At 38.2% G+C, this 25061-nt stretch overlaps 1 protein-coding gene across 1 annotated transcript; it reads right to left on the bottom strand.

Moving 5' to 3' along the window:
- Positions 1–23344: 23344 nt before the first annotated feature.
- LOC143575442 (NAC transcription factor 25-like) lies at positions 23345–24740 on the bottom strand. The gene is made up of 3 exons (XM_077059822.1): positions 24497–24740; positions 24086–24390; positions 23345–23925 (listed from the first exon to the last, which is right to left on the bottom strand). The coding sequence occupies exons 1-3, from the start codon at positions 24678–24680 to the stop codon at positions 23398–23400; spliced, it is 1017 nt and encodes a 338-aa protein (XP_076915937.1). The 5' UTR covers positions 24681–24740; the 3' UTR covers positions 23345–23397.
- Positions 24741–25061: the final 321 nt, after the last annotated feature.

The raw sequence follows: 25061 nt of genomic DNA, 5'->3' as shown, positions 1-25061 counted from the left end.
GTATACATTCTGAAACCGTTCAATCAAACCGGACCAAACCGTTCGTAACGGTTCGGTTTAGTTCGGTTTTAATTTTCAACGGTTTGGTTTTGGTTTTCGGTTATTAAAAACCGTAATAACGGTTCGGTTTACAGTCTGACCTAAAAATCGTTAAAACCGGACCATGAACACCCGTAATGTGTGGGACAGTTTTGAGGATTAATTTTTTAAAGAATATGAATATACATGGCCCATTTGGTTGGTTTGATATTATCAATTATATTTTATCTTTTTAAGAATAAGAATAAAGACATCAAATGTAAAAATTGCAACGTAACCTCTGTAGTGGGTAGGGGTGTAAGCGAGCCGAGCTGCTCACGAGCTACTCGAGATCGACTTGTTGAAAGCTCGATCGAGCCGAGCTTAATCGAGCCTGAGCCCGAGCTCGAGCCTAAAAGTAAGATCTTTTAATAATCGAGCCCGGGCCTGAGCTTCACTTATTGAGCTCGGGTTGGCTTGCGAGCCTAAATGAGCCTGCCATTTATATAATTTTTTAAAATATATATTTAATATTAATTAATTAATATATATAAAGTTATGAAAAAATAACTAAATAATATATATATATACTTTTATAGATAAGATTATAATAGAAAAATATATATATATATATATATATATATATATATATAAATAATTATAATCATATAAAAAAGTAATTGATAAATAGTAAACGAGTCGAGCTTGAGCTTGAGAATCTACTCTCGAGGCAAGCTCGAGCTTTGAAAATAGAGCTCGAAACGACCCGAGCTTGAGCTCTGTGTAAGTTAAACGAGCCAAGCTTGAGCTAGAGAATCTACTCACGAGGCAAGCTTGAGCTTTGAAAATAGAGCTCGAAATGAGCCGAGCTCGAGCTCCGTGTAAATTAAACGAGCCGAGCTCGAGCTCGGCTCGGCTCTTTTGCACCCCTAGTAGTGGGCATTTTTTTTGCAATCTACTCTAGTCGTTACTTAATCCTAGTTACAACTGTTAAATCCAGGGACAAAATGATATTGTTAATTCGTCTCAAAACTACAAACCCCGTCCATATAAACCTCTATTTTCACAGTTTGCAATCCTAGCTCGCCGTCAATCAATAAACGCTAATGGCTTGCTTAATTAACATTCCCGTGGTGTTCATAGGTTAGAAACGGGTTTCAGTTTTGCATGTTTTTATGAGTTAGGGTGAAAGTTATGGCTAAACTTTATTAATAAATTTAGGAGGGTTCAAATCCGTGTTTTGTAAACATAGTAAACAGCCTATTTTGGGTAAACACGTATTATGAGACTAGTAATATATTATGAGTAAACTGCGGTTTTCGTCCATGTGGTTTGTTTAAATATGCGGTTTTAGTCTAATAGTTTTAAATTTGTGATTTTCGTCATTCTGGTTTCATTTAACTTTCAAGTAAACCTGAATTCACTAATCCCGTTAAGTATGGTTGTTAAACCCTTTAGCGTGCCCTTCACGTGAGGGGCATTTTTGCATATGGTCCTATCTTCTTTTCAACCCATATTTTATATGTGGTCATCATCTTTTTAAGTCATTTCTATATATGAGTTCAAGTTTAGTTTTATTAAATGTAAATTCCAACAAATTCATTCATTAACATTAATGGTGAAATAAGAAAATAAGGAAATATCAAAATTGAAGTTGCAGCCCTGTTAGAATGAAATTTTAAAGTCATTGTTAATTGCAAATTTAAGGAAAATAAAGGTGTATCATTGTCGAAGAATTTGGATTTACAAATTATTTTTAAACTAAGATTCGAACAGCAGTGCATAATTTTTTATATAAGATCGGCTTCAAATTTAGATTTAAAATTTTCTTTGAGGAGGGCTATGAGATTTATAAGTGGGAAGAATAAATAGTTTTTTATTAGAGTTGATAGAATGGATAAATCTCTTCATGACATGAGAGTAGCTGCTGGTGATCATGTGTGGAGTGGGGAGACAGGGAAAGCATCCACTAAGATGAGTTACTTCCTTAATTATGGCAAAATAGAGTACTTTTGGTGACAAAACACATGACGTGGGTAAATAATTATTAAATAACTCCCAATATATTGTGGAGGAAATAAATCAAAAACTTATTACATATAACTCGTGTCTCTTTCGATAAACTGTAACTCAGTTGTATTCAATGTCCAACCAAAACTCAGTTTGTATGAATAACCATAACATGGTGGCTAAGACATTACCAAATTTAATTACAATGCAATTCAGAAGCATGACTAACTATAACATACCTGTCAATATTGGTCTCTCAAGTTTACCAACTTGTGACTTTTAGTTCAAAATGACCAACAACTCGAAATAGGCGAATCTTTGTCTTCAGACTTGCCCTATTTAACCCATGATATTGACCTTCTCAGCTTTTGCAACCATCTTGATCCTCGTCATCTCGGTCTATCCATAGCGTGTTCTTTTAGTTCTCTCAAACTCGACCACCTCCGTGAACCTGTCCCCAACAATTTGTGTGGTCGTATGAACCTACATATCCACTCCTCTTGCTACAATTCTGATATTCTATACGAGCAAATCAGTGTAGCCGGATCTTCAAGCCCGGATGAACCAACACGTTCTTGGCTGGAATCGATCTTCTTTTTTCGATTGATTAAGTTTAGGAAGGAGGGGTGGGGGGTATCGTCGGTGACGGCTAGTTAATAAATTCAAATGTGAATTCAAGCAAGATAAATAAATGAACGAATTTTTATTATTCAACCACTCGAACAAATCCAATCCGAAATCAGTTATAACACTGATTTAATTTAACCATACATTACAAAAAAAACTATTCTAAGCAACCATGGACATAATCGAAAGCCGACTAGGCGTTGGCTTGAAGTCAAACCAACGCCTAGTCAACTTCTTAACTGGGGGAGTCAACGCCCTCCTTATAATCTCTTTACTCGCTCTCCGCCTCCTTGGTGCCACTAATTCACAGGTACTCTTCCTCCTCACCGACGTCGAATTCACCAGCCTAAGTCTCGGCATGTCGTCTAGCAAGTTTCGGTACTTTTCGCCCGAAACGGATGCGCTTCGGACAGGAGAAGGGTGGTGTAAGGTGGCCATATTTAGATCCGAACCCGATTAGGTATGCAAGCCGATTAGGTATGCAAGCCGCATGATCTACCAAACATTCACGATATGGCCCGTTTAAAAATTTTAGCTTAAAAGCAATTGATGATATTCTCTTTCTAGTATGCATAATATGGGTTGTTTAAAAAACTACCTTAACTCGGGCTAGAGTATATAACTCAGCCCGTATACGATAATCTTCTCTTTCTACATCCGGTTCTATTTGTCCGTCTCTATAATGGTCAGCAGTCGCGTTGATCAAGCTCAAACATGAAGTTAGGACCCAAACTTCCCTCAAACAGAAAGGTAAATTACTCTGAAAATAAACTTTCAGAACTTAGAAACGACAAGTAACCGACGGTTAACAGTTGCATTGACCAACCTCGTGCCGGGCCAACGTTTCTGAGAAACTGACTATGAAGAGGTAGGTCCCAGCAGAGCCCAGTTGGACCCGCAGGACTCACCTTGAAAAGGGACGTCTGCGCAGTTGAACCCGCAAGACTCCTTAACGGACGTCTGCGCGGTTGAACCCGCAAGACTTAACTTAAAGGGACGTCTGCGCCGAGACCAACTGGATCCGCAGGACCCACCATGCTCAGAGAAGTGACGTCCTTACGCGCAGTACGCAAGCTGTTCCCGCAGGAAAAGCCTCCCAATGGTGAAGTACTCTACCTGTTCCCGCAGCTGCGGATACAAGCCATCAGGGAAGGCTACCTGCGCAGCAAAGCTACACGCACAAGGCACTTAACTCATAATAATTCAGTAATGTCACCTGAAGAAGGAATGAGCAAAGCCGGGAATACTCCCGCACAAAGCCGGGAAAACTCCCGCCCAGATGAGCCAGTCCGTACGATACTGGAGGATCTTTTGTACTGTACCTGATGAGGTATGGACAAAAGATCTGGCCAAAGATACGACAGCTCACTGACAACAGTATGACGAGCAGCACGCTCTTGTACTGTATGTCACTATTAGCCGCTGCCTACTCACCAACCTGTCGGAGGACGTGCATAGCCTGCAGTTGGTGGAACAGGAATAGTACACAGCCGGCCTGGTCACTGTCAGCCGCTGCCTACCCACCAACCACCAGCATGGCATGTGCGTAGTCCACAGTTGGCAGAACAGGAACACTATTCAGCCGGCTGTACCTTCTCGGAAACCTACCTTCGGCTATAAATACTCCAACACCTTGGAATGGTATTATCTTATCTTGTATCTTATATCATATCTCATATCTTGATATATTACCTGATATCTGCTCTAGTCATTCTCTTAATATACACTTATATTCAAGAGCAATCTAGTCTGATTCTCACGCCGGAGGGTGGTCACAAGGAGGTACCCCCCCTTCTCAGTGACGAGCTCACGGTGTCTGTTTTGCAGGTTATCAGAAGAACCATCTTTGCCGGATCTAACCCCTTGTGGGAAACATCTATTTAACCCCCAGATTATCTGTAATCTGCCCGGGGTCGATTAGTGTTTCTTCAGACTATAAACGAGAACCCTCTTGATGCAACATCAAACGGACGGTGTAGATCAAACAACAGCTGCAAAAAAAACAAAAAAACAAAAAAACAAAAAAAAAAGAACGGCCCGTTAGACACTGGTTGAGTATATTAAGTTAAAATATTAGATAACCTTAGCTTGACAGGCAAATAGATATTGATGGAATTCAAACTCTCTAAAGGAAGTTTCTTGAACAATCTTTGTTAGTTGTTTGTTTTTACGGCTTAGTATCGCGGATTGATCGTCTCCATGCTCCTTTCCTCCAAAATCTCTATTGTTGTCTACATTTTTAACTATGCCATGCAAACAAAATAATAATAATAACAATAAAAATTCAGTATTGATTAATTAACATTTTATTTGAAACATTAAGCACCTGTATCCATGAAAAAGAACTCTATGTGATCATATTCGCGTAACGAATCCTCCTGAAGATTGGCCATCTCTAGCATGAATGCCAGGCTTTCTTTGAGGAAGAAAAAGTCACAAAAGCTCCAAGTGGGTGATAACTGTTGTTCATTGTGCTTACGAATCTTGTCCTCGTAGAACTGGACGCGCCTGTCGAGAGTGTTTCGGATGCACTCCATGGTTTCGAGTTCAAAATCTTCCCAAAAGGTTTCTTCAGTGTCAAATATGTCAAACTTGCAGCACCTGGTCAACCATGTAGTTTTTCGATAAATATTAAAGTCTTTTAATGTTCTGACGGACCTAGAGTAGCCATGACACAAACGAGCCCAACCCGACCTGTTTTGACCCATTATCCGACCTGTTTTGACTCATAACCGAACCTGGCTCGTTTTGACCCATTACCCAACCAACCTGATTTGACTCATTACCAACCCTGCCATTTTTAACCAATTACCTAAGCCTGCCCTTTTAGACACATCAACCAGCCCGGCCCGTTTTGACCCACTACCCAACTCGGCTGGATTAACCCATAACTCAACCAACCTGTTTTGGCCCATTATCCGACCCAACCCATTACTCTGCCCGGCCTGTTTTGACCCATTACTCAATCTGGCCCATTCTGACTCATTACCCAATCCGGCCCGTTTGACCCATTACCCAACCCTGCCCATTTTGACCAATTACCCAAACCTGTCCGTTTAGACACATCACCCAACCCGACCCGTTTTGACCCACTACCCAACTCAGCCTGTTTAACCCATTACTCAACCAACCTGTTTTGGCACATTACCTGACCCAACCCATTACCCAGTCTGGCCTGCTTTGATCCATTACCCACTCTGGCCTGTTTTGACTCATTACCCAACCTGGCCCGTTTGACCATTACCCGACACAACCTGTTTTGACCCATTACCAACTCACCAATTCAAGCCATTGAATATACCTATCCCTCCTTCTTGAATTGAAATCAACTTCAAGTCTGGCATAAACCTTCTTTTCCATCTTGCTCACGAGGTCCTTGTCTGATTTAGCGTTGGACACAAACACAATGAACCATTCTTCCTCATTTTGCAAAATTAACTTCAGACGTGGTTTTAGTACTGTCTTGAACTCGTCTAGATCCTACAACAAAATTTTATCATTTTCAACCAACTTTACGGTAAAAATTATATACTTTATTCAAATGTAGCTGGTTAACAAACCATAACTAGCAATATACAAAGAATGAAAATATTATAACATGCCACTTGGTTGAAATATCCGGTTAGCATATGCTGAGACTGGAGCGAGATTCTTCAAATAATGTAGCCGGTAGGCCTTGGTGAAGATTTCAACATACTGTTGTGTAGAGGCAACATGGAGGACACGAACACGACCAAGGGTTACTTGTTCACGAACAAAACGAATGTCTATTTCAATGTGGTTCATTCGATGGTGTTGAACAAGGTTAGACGAAAAAAAAAAAAAACCGTGCACAAGGACACTGACAGACTTACATTAAAATCACTAAAGGACGTTTCATCTTATCATCTTAATTATGTTTTTAATATGCCATTAAGAGTGACATTGATTGTTATTACTCTGTAGGCCTTTCTGTCTTCTTGCAAGTAGTATTTATATGTAATCTAAAGACGAGAATATAATACAACCTTCACGGTATCAAGCCTTGAGCCTTAGTCATTATTAATAATCTTCTTTCGCGGGACCCACAATGTTTCCCTGCTTATCAACATCGCCAACTTTGTAAGTGTTAGACTGATCCATGATAACTATCTTTCCTAGAAACACCAAGTCACTACTATTCTCAAAACAACCAACATTCTCGATCATATCTCACTTGAACCTTGGTCCCCGCCGATGATCACACCGAGTGAGACCGTAACGACTGCTATGTTTGTGCTTGCATCAATGCAACCCTTCCATTGCCCATTTCGTCGTGTGTATCACCACTACCACCGAACTTTGGTCCATAATCGAAACCACCTTCTTCCATCAAGTTTATGCCAAAAAATCCCAATACAAAACTCAATTCCAAGGACTCAAAACAAAATAATCAAACCATCACCCCTATTGTGATACCGCCAAGAAATTGGCCTGACCAACTGCAATCCGTTGGTGACCAGGTTACCGATAAAGACCTCGTTTCACAAATTCTCCTCGGTCTCGGTTCAATGCTTTGATTATTTTGTTTTGAGTAGTTGGAATTAAATTTTGTATTCGGATTTTTTGGCATAAACTTGATCGAAGGAGGTGGTTCGATTATGGACCAAAGTTTGGTGGTAGTGGTGATACCCACGGTGCATTGATGCAAGCATAAGCATAGCCGTCATTACAGTCCCACTCAGTGCGATCATCAGTGGGTACCAGGATTCGGGTGACACATGATCGATAAGGCTGACGATTTTGAGAATGACGGCGACTTGATGTTTTTAGGAAAGATAGTTATCATGGGTCAGTCTAACACTTACAAAGTTGACGATGTCGGTGAGCAGGAAACGTTGTGTGTGTGTGTCGTATTTCAAGAAGGAGAGAAAGACGATTATCGACAAGGACTAAGGATCAAGGCTTGATACCACGAACGATAGTAAGAACAAAAGGTAAAATCTTATGCATTATATTCTCATCTTCAGATTACATATAAATACTTTACAATGAACAAGCTATATATAACAACAGCTAAACTAGGAGACTACTAGTAAATGAATCAAACCATAACGTCTTCGGTCAAGCCATAACCGACGACATACATTTAATGTGAACATTAACACTTAACAGTTACCTCACATGCTACAAGAACCACAGTTGCATATGGTTCTTGAAAACAAAAGAACAGTTGATCCTGCGGGACCCGGCTTTTGATCCTTGAATGTGTAGTTAACAAAAACTCAGCTTGCAGGTTATCAACAGTTACCGGATAACGGTTTTTGTTGTGTAATGTAACTCGCTGAAACGGAAGGCGTTCGTCGAATTTGTCCTTGACAAGAGGCCACAAATCACTCACATCTTTCACTGAAATTGTAATTTTAATATTTGATTAGTCAGATAGATTAATATGTTATGAATTAATATAGAAACAAAACAAATGTATGAATGTTGCATGTATATACCGGCAATCATGAGGCCATCACATGAAATCTTGATGGACTGTAACTGAGCTAACAAATTTGCCATGTGTGTCACGGTGGTTTTCGGTTACCGGAGTGTTGTATTGTATCAGTTTCCTGTTTGGAGATTCATGTGTACGGAAGATCCGGTTTCTTTCTGATCATTGCATGACTCGTTCTTGGGTTTGTTTAACGGTTTTTGGTGTGTGTGTGTTTTGGGAATTAATTTTTATAAAGAACTAGTGATTTACCATCGCGAAAAATCGGTCGGTAAAACCTTGGCACGTCGGTCGGTGTTAATATAAAAAGATAAAATATTTAAATCGAAGTTTATTCAACTGGTAGAACTAAGCGTTGTTCGTCACGGGCGTTGAGGTGGTGAGTCGACGCGAATTCAGTTGGTTTTGGTTACATTCGTTATTGCGTAAGAACGATAACAAAATAAATTAAGGTGGACCAATGAGGTGGCTTCGGTTAGTAAAACTCGGACGTTGGTAAAACCTGAGCATTATCGGTCCTATGCGTTGAGATGATGAGTCTACACAAATTTAGTCGGTTTTCGTTGCGTTTGTTACGGTACCCTAATTAAAAAAATCCAAAATTGACATGCCCAATAAGGGCCCACCAGTTGGCCCAATAGAAGCTTACGGTACCAAGTTTCTCCTTTAATCTTAGAGAAAATCTCATATAATAGTAACCAACTTTCCAAAGTATTCCAATTATGTCACTAATGTATATTTTCTTCAAATCGGGTCACTAAATCTTCAAATTAAGTCTCACCAATTATAGCCAAGACATTTACCAATTTTAGTTACAATGCAATTTGGAAACATAACTAACTATAACCTACATGTCAATATTTGTCCCTCAAGTTCACCAACTTATGAATTTGAGTCCGAAATTGCCAACTATCATCCCCTAATTTCCGACTCGAAACAGACGGATTTTTATCTCCAAACTTGTCTCCTTTAACCTGTCTAACTTGACCCACAAACCATCTTGACTTTTGCAACCATCTTGATCCTAATCATCTCGGTGTTAACCTCCTATAACTCCACTTGATCCATAGCATGTTCTTTCGGCTCTCCCAAACTCGACCACCTCTGTGAACCCATACCCGACCATTTGTGTGTTCGTATGAACTTGAATATCCACTCCTCTGGCTACAACTTTGATAATTAGTGTAACCGGATCTTCAAACCCAGGCGAGCCAACTCGTTCTTGGCTGGGATCGATCTTTTCATTTCGATCGATTAAGTTTTCCACCGGAAGATCAAGAATCTCACCGGCGATAAGTTTTGGAATTGACGATCTTGATCGGGAAAAAAATCAGGTCCATTAATAAATTCACATGTGAATTTATGCAAGATAAGAGAAAGACAATCATATAAATAAATGAATGAATTTTTATTATTCAACCACTCAAACACATCCCAATCCGAAATCAGCTCAAAACCTGATTTAATCTAATCAAACATTAAAAAAAAACTACTCTAAGCAACCATGGACATAACCGAAAGCCGACTAGGCGTTGGCTTGAAGTCAAACCAACGCCTAGTCAACTTCTTAACCGGCGGAGTCAACGCTCTCCGTATAATCTCTTTACTCGCTCGCCTCCGTCTCGGTGCCACTAATTCGCGGGTACTATTCCTCCTCACCAACGTCGAATTCACCCACCTAAGTCTCGGCATGTCGCCTAGCAAGTTTCGGTACTTTTCGCCCGAAACGGATGTGCTTCGGACCGGAGAAGGGTGGTGTAAGGTGGCCATATTTAGATTTAGATGGTTAATATTATTGTGTCTAGTGATGAATTGAAGGGTATGTGTGTGAATTTATATTGGTGGGTTGTGAACTTGTGGTTTGAATAAGTGTTGGGTTGACTTTTGACAATTGGTTTGACTTTGAAGAAGTTAGCCGTTAGTTTTTGACACTCGTGTAATGGAAGTATGGAGCGTTGCTTCTGTGAAAGGACGGATATGTGAAATTGAGAAAGTTAACGGCAGTTGCTGGACCGTTAACGCCAAACGCGTATTTGAAGTTTCATTTGTGATTTGTTTTAAATGGTCATTCATGAAAGGGTGTATATTATTATATTTTAATGCAATTTGTATGTGAAAAGCTTGAACTTGGAAATTTGGATTTTTGTATTTTAAGAAAAAGAAAAGGACAATTTCATAGAATACTAACCAACTTTTAAAAGTGTTCTAATTAGGTAACTCAACTTCAAAAAGTATTTCAATTAAGTTACTAACTTTCATGTTTGATTAAATTAAAAGTTTTAACATGTTTTTTAGCCATTCTTCCTTTTTGTTTCACATATAAGTTATTTTTTTATCTTATTTTTGAATTTGACGCTGAGTGCCGACGTGAATTTGATTTTTTTATTTTTAAATTTTAATACAGTTAAAGTTTTTTTAAATTCAATTACATATATTGCAAATTCCGACCCCCGCATCTTATCCTCCATTTCTATCTTGATGCACAAAAAAATCAGTGAGACTTGATTTGAAGATTTAATGACCCGATTTAAAGAAATATGTAACTGTGACCTAATTGAAACACTTTTAAAAGTTGGTTACCATTATATGAGATTTTCTCAAAAAAAAAATTGCACAAATGGTTGTTTTGGTTTGATCCAATTGTAAATTTAGTCCAAACAATTATAAAAATAGTCGATGAATGTGGGCCACCTCGGTAAACATAGTATTTATAGACTTATATAGTATATTGGTCATACCATCGACATGTCAATATTCACCAATGGATCACTCACAGAGTCACAAGACTTAAACCGCTTTTATTGGTGACCTAAATGTGTTTTGAATTGTCATGCGAATTTAAAAAAGTAATAAAATCAATGTATTTTGATAACCTTTCACGACCTAGGTTGTGGCAACCTCGGTTCTTTTCTAACAATTTATGTAATATATAATTTGATTTGTTTAATAATTTTTTATAGCATTTAATATTTTCAAAAAAATATAACACAATATTGTTACGTTCTTTATTTTAGAATATTCTGACATAAATTTTACAAAAAACAGAGCTTAAAAACGTATATTAAAAAAATATAGATATTTTAAAGAATCCCAAAGCATATTTGTTTAATAAAAAAAAGTTAGGTTTGGTTGAGTATGAAAGTGAAAATTTGTATTGAGTTGAGTTGTGTATGTAGAAGAGAGAGAAAATGAATTTATATTACAACTAGTGTTTTACCCGGTGCGTTGCGCCTGGCGGGTTGTTAAAACTCGAGCGTTGGTAAAACCCGAATATTGTAGGTCCTTGCTTTGAGGCAGTAAGTCGACACGAATTCGGTTAATTTTGGTTATGTGCGTTATGACATCAGAACTAAACAAAAACTAAAAGAAAAGCAATTTAAAAACTGAGGTGGACCAATGGGGTGGCGTCGATCAGTAAAGCTCGGGCTTTGGTAAAACCCGAGCATTGAGGCGATGAGTCTACACAAATTTGGTCGTTCTCCGTCACGTTCGTTACAATGCCGGAACTAAAAAACAAAAACAAAATTAATATCCGGTCAGCTTTCTTTATTGTACCGATACTAAAACAAAATGCGGTGATTGTATGTAAATTCGATCGGTTTCACTTAACAACAAAACTATCTGGTCCACGCCAAAGTTAATGACGGATAAACCATTATACCATACATAAAAACATAAATAACACAATTAAAAATATAAAACCATAATTTGCGTCATTAGGGATTCAAAACCAGGTTGCTAGCCGGATCCAGTAGTTTCCCCAAACAACAAGCCATCCTGCCAACACTAATGCATGTGTTAACTATCAAAACGATTATTACATATATAAAAACAGAAAAAACCAACTTTGTGACACCAAAGTTCTAAATTATACTAATTAGATAATACATGGAACTTCAAATACAAAAGATCCAAGGATTAAAAGCATCAACAGCCGGTTAGATACTTAAATTTATTATAGTTGGCCTCAAATGAATTTTTTGTGGCTAAAGTAATTTGGGCTTAAATTGATTAGTTGACTTTGAGTTATTTATAATCGGTTGAGCACAAATGAAGGTGGAAACTTCAACTACAGGTGTATAAATCGGGTTTTTCTAATACCCAGTTTTGGGTATGGAACTGGATTCAGATATGACCGGGTATTGAAAAATAGGATATTGGCCATACACGAGTCAGGGTCAGGTCTGGGTTAGATATAGAACCGGCTATTATAAAACCAAGTATTTGAGAACCCTATCTCCGGGTATTGAAAAACCTATTTTTGTGTTTTTTTTTTAGTGTAGGCTGAGCTGTTTAAGGGGGCTGCACTTTTTTGGAGTATGTTTTAGGTATTTTTCGAGTGATCGGGTATCTGAAAAACCCGGTTTCGGGTATTGAAATACCCAATTCCGTGTATGGAAGCAGTACTAGTTTTCGGGTTTTACCGGTTACAAATCGGGTTCGGTTGTTTGGGTTTTGGTATGGGGTCATGTAGTACGTAAAAACCCGGGGAAAAATAAACGTTCGCCCTTCTAGCTTCAAGGGAGTTAGCAGTTTTTTATTTAGTCGCACAACGGACAAACTGCATAAAGTCAACTTCTTTAGACGATTGTAGTCGTGCTACCACCTTTAAATTTTGAAAGACGAATGTAGTTAATTCACGGACGATGGTTAACAAAGAATATTTTTTGTTTAAAAATAGGATGATTAGTTAGCTATAGTTAGGTGTCATTCTCTCATTTATGTAACAAGAAAATGAATAGCAAAACCACAGACTAATTACAATTAATGGAAAATTGGACAATTAAGCGACCTAATTCTGTTTTAATCTTATTGTTAATAAGGTAACGTGAAGGCTGGTGGGATTACATTGCTTTCACTAATCACCTTTCAGTTGTATTCATTATAAACTCCCTAAACATTTACTTAAGTTTTCTGAAACGAAGATCGTCTTAAATCTCCATCAAATAGTGCCAGCAATGAGATTGATCGTATTTTGTTTCAAGTCAAGTTGAAAAAATAAGTAAAGTGAAAATTGATGAAAAACGCATCAATATTCTTTTATAAACACACATGTTAACTATAATAACTATCTATAAAATTTATTACTTGAGTTGTTTATATCTTTTTCTAGGTTCTATGAGATAAAAAGTAAAAGGTTGAATTTATATTATGTAACATGGCCCACATGGGACTTCAAAGAAAAAAGATCATATGGGTCAAAATAAAATAAAGAATTAAGAGCCGAATATATTTATTGGAGACTTTGGAGTTGGTCTCAAATGAATTTTTGTGGGCTACTAGGATTTATAGGAATTAAAGTTACTGGGCTTAAATTATTTAATTCTTTCATTGGGCTAGAGTCTTGAATATTATTTAGTGGACCAGCGGTTGGACTCGGGCATGAATGAAAGACGAAGCTTCTTTAAACAGTTGTATTAAACTATTAATCATCTAGTAAATGTTTATAGTACGTTATGCTTCTGTTACTATCTTTGTATTAAGGTGATTTACGATTGTGGTTAATACACTAATGATAGTTTTTCGTATTGGGACTCTATAAACTGCACTTGGTCCCTATTTTGTTGTACTCAAACTAGCTATCTAGGTTTTTGGGTTTTTATATGTGTTGGCGACCGCCTTAAGTTATATATTTCTAAGACACCTGTTAAAGAATCGGGTAATGTTATTGACTTCACGTTTTAACTATGTACAAAATAGTATAGTAACAAAAGCAATAGATTATTTGGTCTGATTACATTCTCAAATTTTGGTACTTAGTTTTTCACGTAAGAAAACTTCTTGTTCTTTGTAAACACACTTATTGTCTTATCTGATTATCAATTTCGTATACCATGAACTCCCTTAATGTGAAAGTGATAATGCAATTTGCAAAGCTATCCAGGAGATCCGATTAACACAAATTAAACCTACAAATAGATCCGGTTTTCGCACCCTAAATTTGTTATCATTTTTACTCTAATATTCATATCTGAACGACCTAATTTACTAATATGAACCAGTTTAGCATGAATAGATAACATAGAAATGTAGCATCTCTATGACATTTTATTAACTAATAACACCAAATTGTGTTGCTATAATTTCAATTTTTAATAATATGTACGACTACAAAAAGTAAAAGGTTCAATGATAAGATTTGAATACACTTGACTTTGTTTATGTTGGAATTTTGGACCGGTTCGGGTTAATCAATACGGCTAACCGGGTTATGACCCGTGAGAGTTACACGTGAGGTAACGAGCCATTGACCCGCTTAAGTTAGTTAACCGGGTTAGATACTTTAACGAGATGAAATTACATGGAGCGGGCTTTGGAGCAAGAAGTGGACTTGTTGGCCCATTGGGTTTATAACTAACTAAGTTAGTTAAACCTAATTATAGGTTATATAAACATATGATGTTATGGAGATAACCTTAATCCTAAGCTAATCAACAAGTCCATCTCTTTCCTTCCTCCACCCAAGCCGCCGCCGGTCATTTGACCACCGCCGTTGTCCAGCCGTGACCGGACACCGCCGCTGCTCATCGCCGATCACCGCCGCCGCTGCCGCTGTACGTCGCCGCTGCCGCTGTCTGCGGGCTGCTGTCCGCACACCACCACTGCTGACGGGTTGCCGTCGTGCACCGCACCGTTGGTCGTTGGATCTCGTTGTGTCACCTAGCTAGGTTCGTTAGCCTTCGGTGTCTCAACCGGTTAATTATTAACCGAGGTAAACTTAAATATATTGTTTGTTTATATTTAATGTTTTGACTCGTACTCGTATTGTTTGTAACTGGATCCTGTCGTGTTTAGTTTTCGGTGCTGATTAATTATATATATATATTCCGCTGCGTATAATTATTAATTAATGTGATTAATTATTATTTGCCACGTTTATTGAACCGGATTTAATAAACGAAATTTTAACTGATCACCACTGAAACCCAACAATGGTATCAGAGCCTTGGTTACAACATACGAGTCGAATCCGGTATTTTCACTGGTTCTACATCATAAACTTCAAGGTGGTTGACGTTTTTGATCTAGATAAAATATTAGGGCAATTTTAGTTTGGTCAAAATTTTATTTATTTTATTTGACCAAAATATTGCCCGACTTATTTTTCATTGAATATGTAAATCTGGCCCGACCTTGTTTGTTTGGTTGAATGATTTTTATTTTGTCCATATGGATGGTTCAAAAGTTGTATTTAGTTTTTGGTTTTATTTTATGGTTTTTGGCCACCTTGATGGTTCAAAATTGTAATAGATAGGGTTTAGTTTTTCATTACTTGTATTAGTGTAATTTGTAATGAAGAAGACCCGAAGGAAACCGAGGATGAGGACGAGCTCATGGAGTTCTTGAAGTCAGTGGGAGTTACCAAAGATGACGGGATGCACCAAGAGTCCATCCTTGTGGTTGTTTTATGTTGTGACCCCTTGACCCGATTGATCTTGCTAATAGGCTTTAGCAAGATCAATCACTAATCTTGGCCATTTAAGATTTACATATTCTGTTTGCTATTTTGGTTGCTTACTTGATTATAATAGGTTATAATACCACCAACCTAATACCAAACATATTAAAATAAATTAACCAATTAAGTTTTGCAAAATTAAACTAAATTTAATTTTCTATATCTAATAACTTAATAGGTAAAACTATTAACTTAAAATTGGTTGGTATTATCGCGACAAACTTAGTTTTAATAGGTAATATAAAACTAAGTGTCCTGAGATATGAAAGGGTTCATCAAGTTGTCTCGATCAATAAAGTAAAACTGGACTTTTACTCTATTCGGTAATATTTAAAATTAATCCCAATTTAAATCAATAGTCTATGTCATCCTACTATAAGTCACACTTGAGGCATACTGCGAAACTTCAAGTGTTTGGAGCTACAGCACCACACTTGATTTCTAGCCTATCCCTTCAAGGTGAAAGGGTTTCGTTGACACATCCGGCTCTTTCACAAGTGACTATACTAGGGTGACTATTACTTTACTCTCTTGTTACGTGCTACAGCTTTCTGGAGACTAAGGTGGGCATAGATGAGGCTAAACGTATCTACTTAGGCAAATGTTGTCTTAATAGGCCTCATAAACGAGAGTTGTGCTCTATCCACAATTGGCAATCGTTGTCTGTCTGCCTAACCACTTGCTAATGTTGTGTGCTACAGCTGCCATTAGTAACTGGAAGCCAGATTCTCAAGTTCCTATTTACTAATGTTATTGGGTCATGAATAATAGGATTAAAATATCGAAAATACTAATAAAATTTACTTTTGTTTAATTGAACAGATGTCTAATGATAATAACTCCTCATTCACCCTCAAGGCTATCCTTGAGAAAGAAAAGTTGAATGGTACCAACTTTCTTGAGTGGCACCGCAACTTGGGACTTGTTCTCAAGATGGCAAAGAAGCACTATGTTCTCGATGGACCTGTTCCAACCGAGCCTGAAACAATACTGTTGATGCCAGAAGGGTTCTTGACAAACATATGGACGACTCTGTTGAAGTCGCCTGTATCATGCTAGCTACCATGTCTTACGAGCTTGCTAAAGGCTTGGAAGATTTTGGTGCCTATGAGATGCTTGAGCAACTCAATGGCATGTTCTAGAAACAAGCCTGTCAAGAACGCTATGACACCATGAAGCAGCTTATCAGCTGCAGAATGGAACAGGGATCATCTGTTAGTGCGCATATCGTAAAGATGAAAGGGTACATTGAACAACTAAGGAAACTTGATTATTCACCGTCAGATGAAATGGCAGCGGATTTCATCCTGAACTCTCTTCCCAGCTCTTATGACCAGTTCGTAATGAATTTCAATATGAATGGCTTTGTGAAGACAGTGCCGGAGCTTCATGGAATGCTCAAGACGGCTGAGATGAATATTCCCAATAAAAACAATCAAGTTCTCATGGTTCGATCTGCTGGTGTCGTCAAGCATAAACCCAAGAATCGGGGTCCTAACGGTAAAGGCAAGAAGAAGGTACTGTTGCTGCCAGGAATGCCACCAACACTAACAAAGGTGTTGCAAAGGTACCATCGCCGCCTCCTGAGGAGTGCCAGTACTACAAGTGCAACAAAATGGGACACTGGAAACGTAACTGTCCTGACTACGTTGCTGAGCTGAAAAGGCAGAGGACCAATGGTGAAAGCTCCTCTAAAGGTATTTCTATTTACGTTATTGAACTTTTCACTGTGTCTAGCAACACATGGGTATTTGATACCGGATGTGGTTACCACATCGTTAATGTCTTGCAGGAGCCTGAAAACTGGAAGAAGCTGAAACAAGGCAGCATGGAACTCATCGTTGGTGATGGGAAGAGAGTCCCAGTTCTTGCAACTAGCACATGTCGTTTTGCTTGTCCGTCTGGCCTTGTAGTTACTTTGGATAACTGTTTGTTTGTACCTGGTTTGACCAGAAACATTATTTCAATTTCTTTACTATTTGAACAAGGATTTAAGTACGTTTTTAATAGTATTTCTATTTCTTCCTACTTGAATGATATCTTTTATTTTGAGGCTAAACCTAGAAATGGTATTTATGAGGTTGATGTTCAAATAAACAATAATGTATATAATCTTTCTAAACGTATCAGATCCGGTATCAATGATACATTTCTATGGCATTGTCGACTTGGCCACATAAGCAAGGCGTGAGTTAAGAGACTCCAATCCGAAGGGATTCTTGAATCCACAGGACCGGACTCTTTTGATGACTGCGAATCCTACTTAGCTGGCAAACTCGCCAAAGGCTCCTTCACTCATAAGAATGAACGAGCAAAGAATCTGCTGGGAATCATACATGCTGATGTATGCGGTCCCTTCAGAACCATATCTAGGAATCATGAAAGATACTTCGTTTCTTTTATTGACGATTACAGTCGATATGCCTATGTGTATCTCATAAACACAAGCATGAAACCTTTGAAAAGTTCAAAGAATTTCAAAACGAAGTGGAAAACCAACTCGGAAAAACCATCAAGGCGGAGAGTATCTCAGCTCAGAATTCATACATCATCTGAAAGAGTGTGGAATTGTTTCACAGCTTACTCCACCTGGCACACCCCAACACAATGGTGTGAGCGAGAGGAGAAATCGAACATTGCTAAACATGCTTCGATCGATGATGTGTAGAACTAACTTGCCTCACTCCTTTTGGAGTTTTGCCCTTTTGACCGCCGTTCGCATTGCCAATCTGGCTCCAACTAAAAAGGTAAGCAAAACCCCATATGAGATATGGCATGGGCGAAAACCCAATTTGTCTTTCCTTAGAGTATGGGGATGTGATGCTTATGTCACTAGTGATTCTGACGATAAGCTCGATCCTCGCGGCGTAAAAGTTGTTTTCGTCGGATACTATAACCAAAGCGGATATTATTTCTTCCATCCTGAAACAAATGTGATTTCTATCGAGAAGGAAATTCTCGATCGAGGAACTGGAAATAATATTGTCGATCTTGAAGAAATTCAGGAACTACAAACTACCGCTGAGGAAGTTGGAACGTCTTATCAACAAGTTGTTGTTGTTGATACATCGGACATGAACACAAGTGTTCGCAGAAGTAATAGGACTCGCGTACCAAACTCTAAATACCCTATGGCATCTAGATGGTCCCGAGGTCCTCTTAGTAGCCGAATCAAGCGACGAACCTACTATTTACAAATCTGCTATCTTAGATCCGGAATCTGAGAAATGGCAAGATGCCATGAACGCCGAGATGCAATCTATGCGTGACAATCAAGTCTGGAACTTGGTTGAGCTACCCCCAGAGTGTCGGGCAGTAGGGAGCAAGTGGATTTTCAAGAAGAAAACCAACATGCATGGAAATGTACAGACTTATAAAGCATGGCTAGTCGCAAAAGGTTTTACTCAAACTCAGGGTATTGACTATGATGAAACCTTCTGGCCCGTTGCTATGACTAAGTCGATAAGGATATTACTTGCCATAGCAGCGTACTATGACAACGAGATATGGCAAATGGATGTCAAATCTGCTTTTCTTAATGGACATCTTTCTGAAGATGTCTATATGGTTCAGCCTGACGGTTTTGTCGATCCTAAATATCCTAATAGGGTGTGCAAACTGAATAAGTCCAATTATGGACTTAAACAGGCATCTCGCAGCTGGAATCTTCATTTTGATGAGAAAATCAAAGAGTTTGGTTTTATCAAAAATGAAGATGAGCCTTATGTTTACAGAAAGGCTAGTGGGAGCACTATATCATTACTCATTCTGTATGTGGATGATATATTGATCATTGAAAACAATATCCCTATGCTTAAAGAAGTTAAGAACTGGTTGGGATCTTGTTTTGCAATGAAAGATCTTGGTGAAGCTGCTTATATTCTAGGAATTAAGATCTACCGAGATAGGTCTAAGCGACTTCAAGGGCTGAGTCAAAGTACATACATAGACAAAGCAATGGCACGCTTCTCTATGGACAACTCCAAGAAAGGAGCTCTCCCTATGGCTAAGGGAACCGTGTTGAACAAATCGCAATCTCCGGCAACGGACATTGAAACTAAGCACATGCAAGCAATTCCATATGCTTCAGCGATTGGTTCTATCATGTTTGCTATGTTATGTACTAGATCTGATGTCTCGTATGCACTGAGCATGACTAGTCGTTTTCAGCAGAACCCTGGCATGGCCCACTGGACTGCTGTGGAGAACATTCTGACGCACACTGATGCTAGCTTCCAGACTGACCGAGATGATTCTCGCTCACAATCAAGATATGTATTCACTCTCAATGGAGGAGCTGTTTACTGGAAAAACTCCAAGCAGCGTGTGGTGGCGGATTCTACCACCGATCAGAACACATAGCCGCATCAGATGCTGCTAAAGAGGCTGCTTGGATGAAGAAGTTCATCGCTGATCTCGATGTGGTTCCAAGTATTCATAAACCAATCAAGGTGTTCTGTGATAACACAGGTGCTATTGCTCAGGCCAAAGAGCCCAGATCTCATCACAGAGCCAAGCACATTCTAAGGAAGTTCCATCTCATTCTGGAAATTATGGAACGGGGAGACATCATAATAAGCAAAGTAGACACAGATCAAAACCTAGCTGACCCATTCACTAAACCGATGACTCAGGACAAGCATGATCATCACAGAGATGCTATCGGTCTTAGATTAGCTAGTAGTTTATTTTGATTTAGTATTTGGTTGTGTGAACATTTCAAACAGTTATACTTTAAGTTCTCTTTTGATTTAATGGTTAAATGCAAATGTTGAATGATATAACTGTGTTCATTTTAATACGTTTAATCTGTGAATTTTGTATTCTAAAATATCCGTAGTCGGTCAGACTCGTGGGAACGACTCTGAATTAAGACTATTTTGACTTTGGACTCAAGGAGTTGACTTCCAAACTCACATACCTCATTATGAATGACGTTGGATGTAACTCGCATCAAATCATCTTCATGGATCTTAGTCATAAGATGTTTTGATACTGGTATACCCATTTAGTATCCTTAGACCTGAAATACATATTAAAAATTTTGTTTACTAAAGGCTATTCTTTGATCAATGTCAACCGCTGTCGCGTAACTGCCAGCTATAAAGGTATTGGTTGGGAATAATCTGAAGTTCAGTGGGAGTTGTATGTATTCAAGATGGGATTCTGTACTCTTACATGATATGTAACAGTTAGACATCTTGGCGCCCTCGTTGATTCAAACTGGTAAAGTGTGAGGCCTTACCCAAACTAACTGTGTGTTAGATTGGACCACTTTGATTCTAGATCGAGAACTATAATGATTGAACGCCATATGAGATTGAATCTGATCCATGTCTCATTGTTCAATTGATGTCTTATACAGAAAGGATAGATGACAACGATTACCATAAGTTCGTTATCTTGCAATAGTGTATTCCAAGATTACTTTGGTTAATGAATTTAAAATGTTATAACCTGTTGGGGGCAGCTATGTGTAGCTAGAGCACCTCTGGCTGTCAGTATTGAGTAACTTAACCAGAAACCGTCCAAGTGGGAGACTGTTGGAATTATGGACCGGTTCGGGTTAATCAATACGGCCAACCGGGTTATGACCCGTGAGAGTTACACCGTGAGGTAACGAGCCATTGACCCACTTAAGTTAGTTAACCGGGTTAGATACTTTAACGAGATGAAGTTACATGGAGCGGGCTTTGGAGCAAGAAGTGGACTTGTTGGCCCATTGGGTTTATAACTAACTAAGTTAGTTAAACATAATTATAGGTTATATAAACATATGATGTTAAGGAGATAACCTTAACCCTGAGCTAATCAACAAGTCCATCTCTTTCCTTCCTCCACCCAAGCCGCCGCCGGTCATCTGACCACCGCCGTTGTCCAGCCGTGACCGGACACCGCCGATCACCGCCGCCGCCGTTGTACGCCGCCGCCGCTGTCTGCGGGCTGTTGTCCGCCCACCACCACCGCTGACGGGTTGCCGTCGTGCACCGCACCGTTGGTCGTTGGATCTCGTTGTGTCACGTAGCTCGGTTCGTTAGCCTTCGATGTCTTAACCGGTTAATTATTAATCGAGGTAAACTTAAATATATATTGTTTGTTTATATTTAATGTTTTGACTTGTACTCGTATTGTTTGTAACCGGATCCTGTCGGGTTTAGTTTTCGGTGCTGATTAATTATATATATATATATATTCCGCTGCGTATAATTATTAATTAATGTGATTAATTATTATTTGCCAAGTTTATTGAACCGGATTTAATAAACGAAATTTTAACTGATCACCACTGAAACCCAACAGTTTACGCATGTCCAGTTGTCCAAATTATTGAGTGACTTAGACAAGTTCGAGAATTTTGGTATGATATTCCTTTTTATAGCACGCATGGATCTGAAGACCAGATCAACATTCGTTGTCGGCCCACCCACACAAAGACTTTTAATATTGTGATGTTACACGATCGAAGTGCACTCTTAAGTTAAAAGAACGTACTTTTCATTCAAAACAATTCACTTTATATCGCTTGCATATAATAATTTCGCTTGATTTGAGTCTTATAATCTCTTATATTAGTCATATGTATATGTCAGAACTATATATAACTGTGTATAAAATTAATGAAATTATATGTATATGTGTATTTATGTAATTAAGATAGCTTCAATTCCTCCATGAAAGAGAGAGCTAGAAAAAAGATGGTGCATATATATCAAGATTGTCCCGTTAAAATTTTGAATAAAGCCACTAATGATGCAGAACGTATTAAAGTTGGTTTGTACACTTTACTAAAAAAAGGAAAGAATGCAAATAGTGTGATTTAATTTGTGTGGTTTTAAGATTATGATTCCTTTTGATGACAACCCAATGGTCCACTACAAATAAAATATCAAAATTAAATAATAAAGATGACTTTTGTGAGGTGTGGTTAAGTAACATGGGATAAAGACCCTATCATGTCACATTAACATAAATTAATTTGAGAGATCATTAACTTAGAGATAATATCAAATCATAAAATCACATCTTAAAGGTGATATCAAAGGTTATTTTACGTAAGAGACATCATCACCACTAAATTCGCTTTCCATTATATCATGGGATGTGAACTGATCATTGAAAATAATAGCTGAACAGTATGACTTTATGTGGTCGATATTATACGCGTGATATGCTTTTTGTCGTTTTCCTATAAGGATATTTGTGTACAAACACGTAAAATACATTGTATTCAAATTGTTAGTGGCATTTCATACTCCATTAATTTTTTCTTTTGTGTATCAAATACTTTTCAAAATCTCTTTTTAACTCTTGAAAGGGTGGAAAAGGCAATGACATAAAAGGTTTAAAAGTGATGGATCTTTCTCTCCCTATTTTGGTGATGTGAGCCATATTAATTATTGTTATTATTATCTTGATGTAAAGATCAAAAGCCAACCTAATGAACCAAGATTTGTATGAGGTTAGCTACTACCTAGGACTCAACAACATGTGTATGATTTCTCAAGAAAACCTTATTATGTATCATTTAAATGCATTCAAACATTCATACTAGCTATTTAGACTTGAGCAGAGTCATATTAATCAAGATATACACATAAAAATAATTAATTAATTAATCAGTAAAGATGTATAATGTATTGTGAATGTTGTATATATAAACAACTTTTACATATACATATTACAGAATTTAATTAATTAGTACATAAAATAAAACTGTTAATGCAGAAAAGTATAAAGACCAATATTCTTACCTTTAGGGTTTTCTCACTTTGTATCATCATCTTTAACCCTTTCAAAATCAATCCCACTTTCCAAAACTGATTCAAGAGTACCAATTCATACCCGGCAACTGATATGGATGCCGGAAAACACCGTCTTCAATTGATCCCAACATTGTTTGCTGCTGCAATTGTGGAGGTTGTGGCAGCTGACTGAGTAAAGTTGCAATGGAACCACCATTTTCCTCAGTGGTTCTTGTGGCCATGCCACTAATATCACTATTACTTTCCGCGGTGAGAAACCGTTTGGTGTAGGGGGATGATGTGTTTGCGGTGTTGCCTGCGGCTGCATCTTCGTTCCAGAAAAGACCCGACAATGATCTCTTCATGGGAAGGAGATTTGATATGTTCGTGTTGGTGTTCGTGTCGGGTTCGTCTGAGTTCATTCTAATGTCAAATAAGAGGTTGGTTTCTTGGTTTTGCACCATTGTGTGGTGGCCCCCGCCGGCAAGGGAGATCGACGGCGGTATAGATGCTAGCATCCCGGTCATGGCGTGATCACAATCGTCGCTATCCATCGGTCTCTGCGTGTTGCTCTTCTTGTATATTCGACATAAAACCCAATCGTCCAACTACAAATTAATCAATCCAAGCAATATTATTATAATAATAACAATAATATTAATTGTGGTTGGCTAAACATATATATAATACAGAGAGATACATTTAGCGTAACCTTATAAATCCAAACAAAAATAAAACTATTAAAATTATCGATGAATCGATTATTACCCTTAACGACCCCTTCTGTTTAATCGAATCGGTCCCATGTGGTTTGGAGATCGTTTTCCCATCCGTAAGCCGATATTCATGCATGATCCAATTCGTCTTAACCCCTTTCGGCGGCTTCCCTCCATAAAACACGAGCGCCTTCTTCACACCAACTTTTTGCGTACCACCCGTCATCACCGGCTTGTCGGTCCCCGTAGCTTTCCAATACCCCGAATTCGCCGCCCGGTTCGGGCGAGCCCCATTTGGGTATTTCCGGTCCCTAGGACTAAAAAAGTACCATTCATGCTCCCCAAAAGTAGCCTTAGCTATAAAACACACATAAATTAATCAAAGTTTAAATCATAAAGCAAACAATCAAACATTAATTATAAATTTATAAATATAATATTAATATAATAATTTATTACTCACCTGGAAGCTCCCATGGATCGAACTTATAGAGGTCAATCTCGGTTATAATGGCCACGGGGAGAGGCGCTCCTGCGACTCGTTTCTTGAGATAGTGAACCATGAGCTCCTCGTCGGTGGGGTGAAACCGAAACCCGGGGGGAAGCTGAGGTAACTGAGAGCCGGTAGATGAATCTGTACTCTCCATAATAATATTAATCAATCAATAAGGTGAGAGTTTATTGTACTTGATTTAGGGTTTGATGAGAGCATGAGTGTGTTAAAGAGAGAAATGTGAATAAGCAGACTATGGTATTAATATAGGGTGAACCGTACAGAATCAACGGTCACACACGCCGTTGGTTTCAGTAGTGTCACGCCACGTCATATGTTATGGAGGGTGGAATAGTCTGAGGATGAAATTTAGTGGACCCGTGTTGTCAGTCCGATGAAACATCATACGGGTCCCAAAGATGTTGTCGTACGTGGTTTCGCATCAAACTAAATAAGTTGATTGGTCCATTATAGAAGGGAAAACCTACAAATTTTGATTAACTTTTTAATATTAATATTATTATAATTATATTTT

This window comes from Bidens hawaiensis, unplaced genomic scaffold (assembly GCF_021521415.1).
Source record: "Bidens hawaiensis isolate Kalapana, Puna unplaced genomic scaffold, B.hawaiensis_p1.1 tig00027401_1, whole genome shotgun sequence".
Lineage (NCBI taxonomy): Eukaryota > Viridiplantae > Streptophyta > Magnoliopsida > Asterales > Asteraceae > Bidens > Bidens hawaiensis.
The sequence above is the reverse complement of the archived record's forward strand: the minus strand, read 5'-3'. Positions and strand labels throughout refer to the sequence as shown.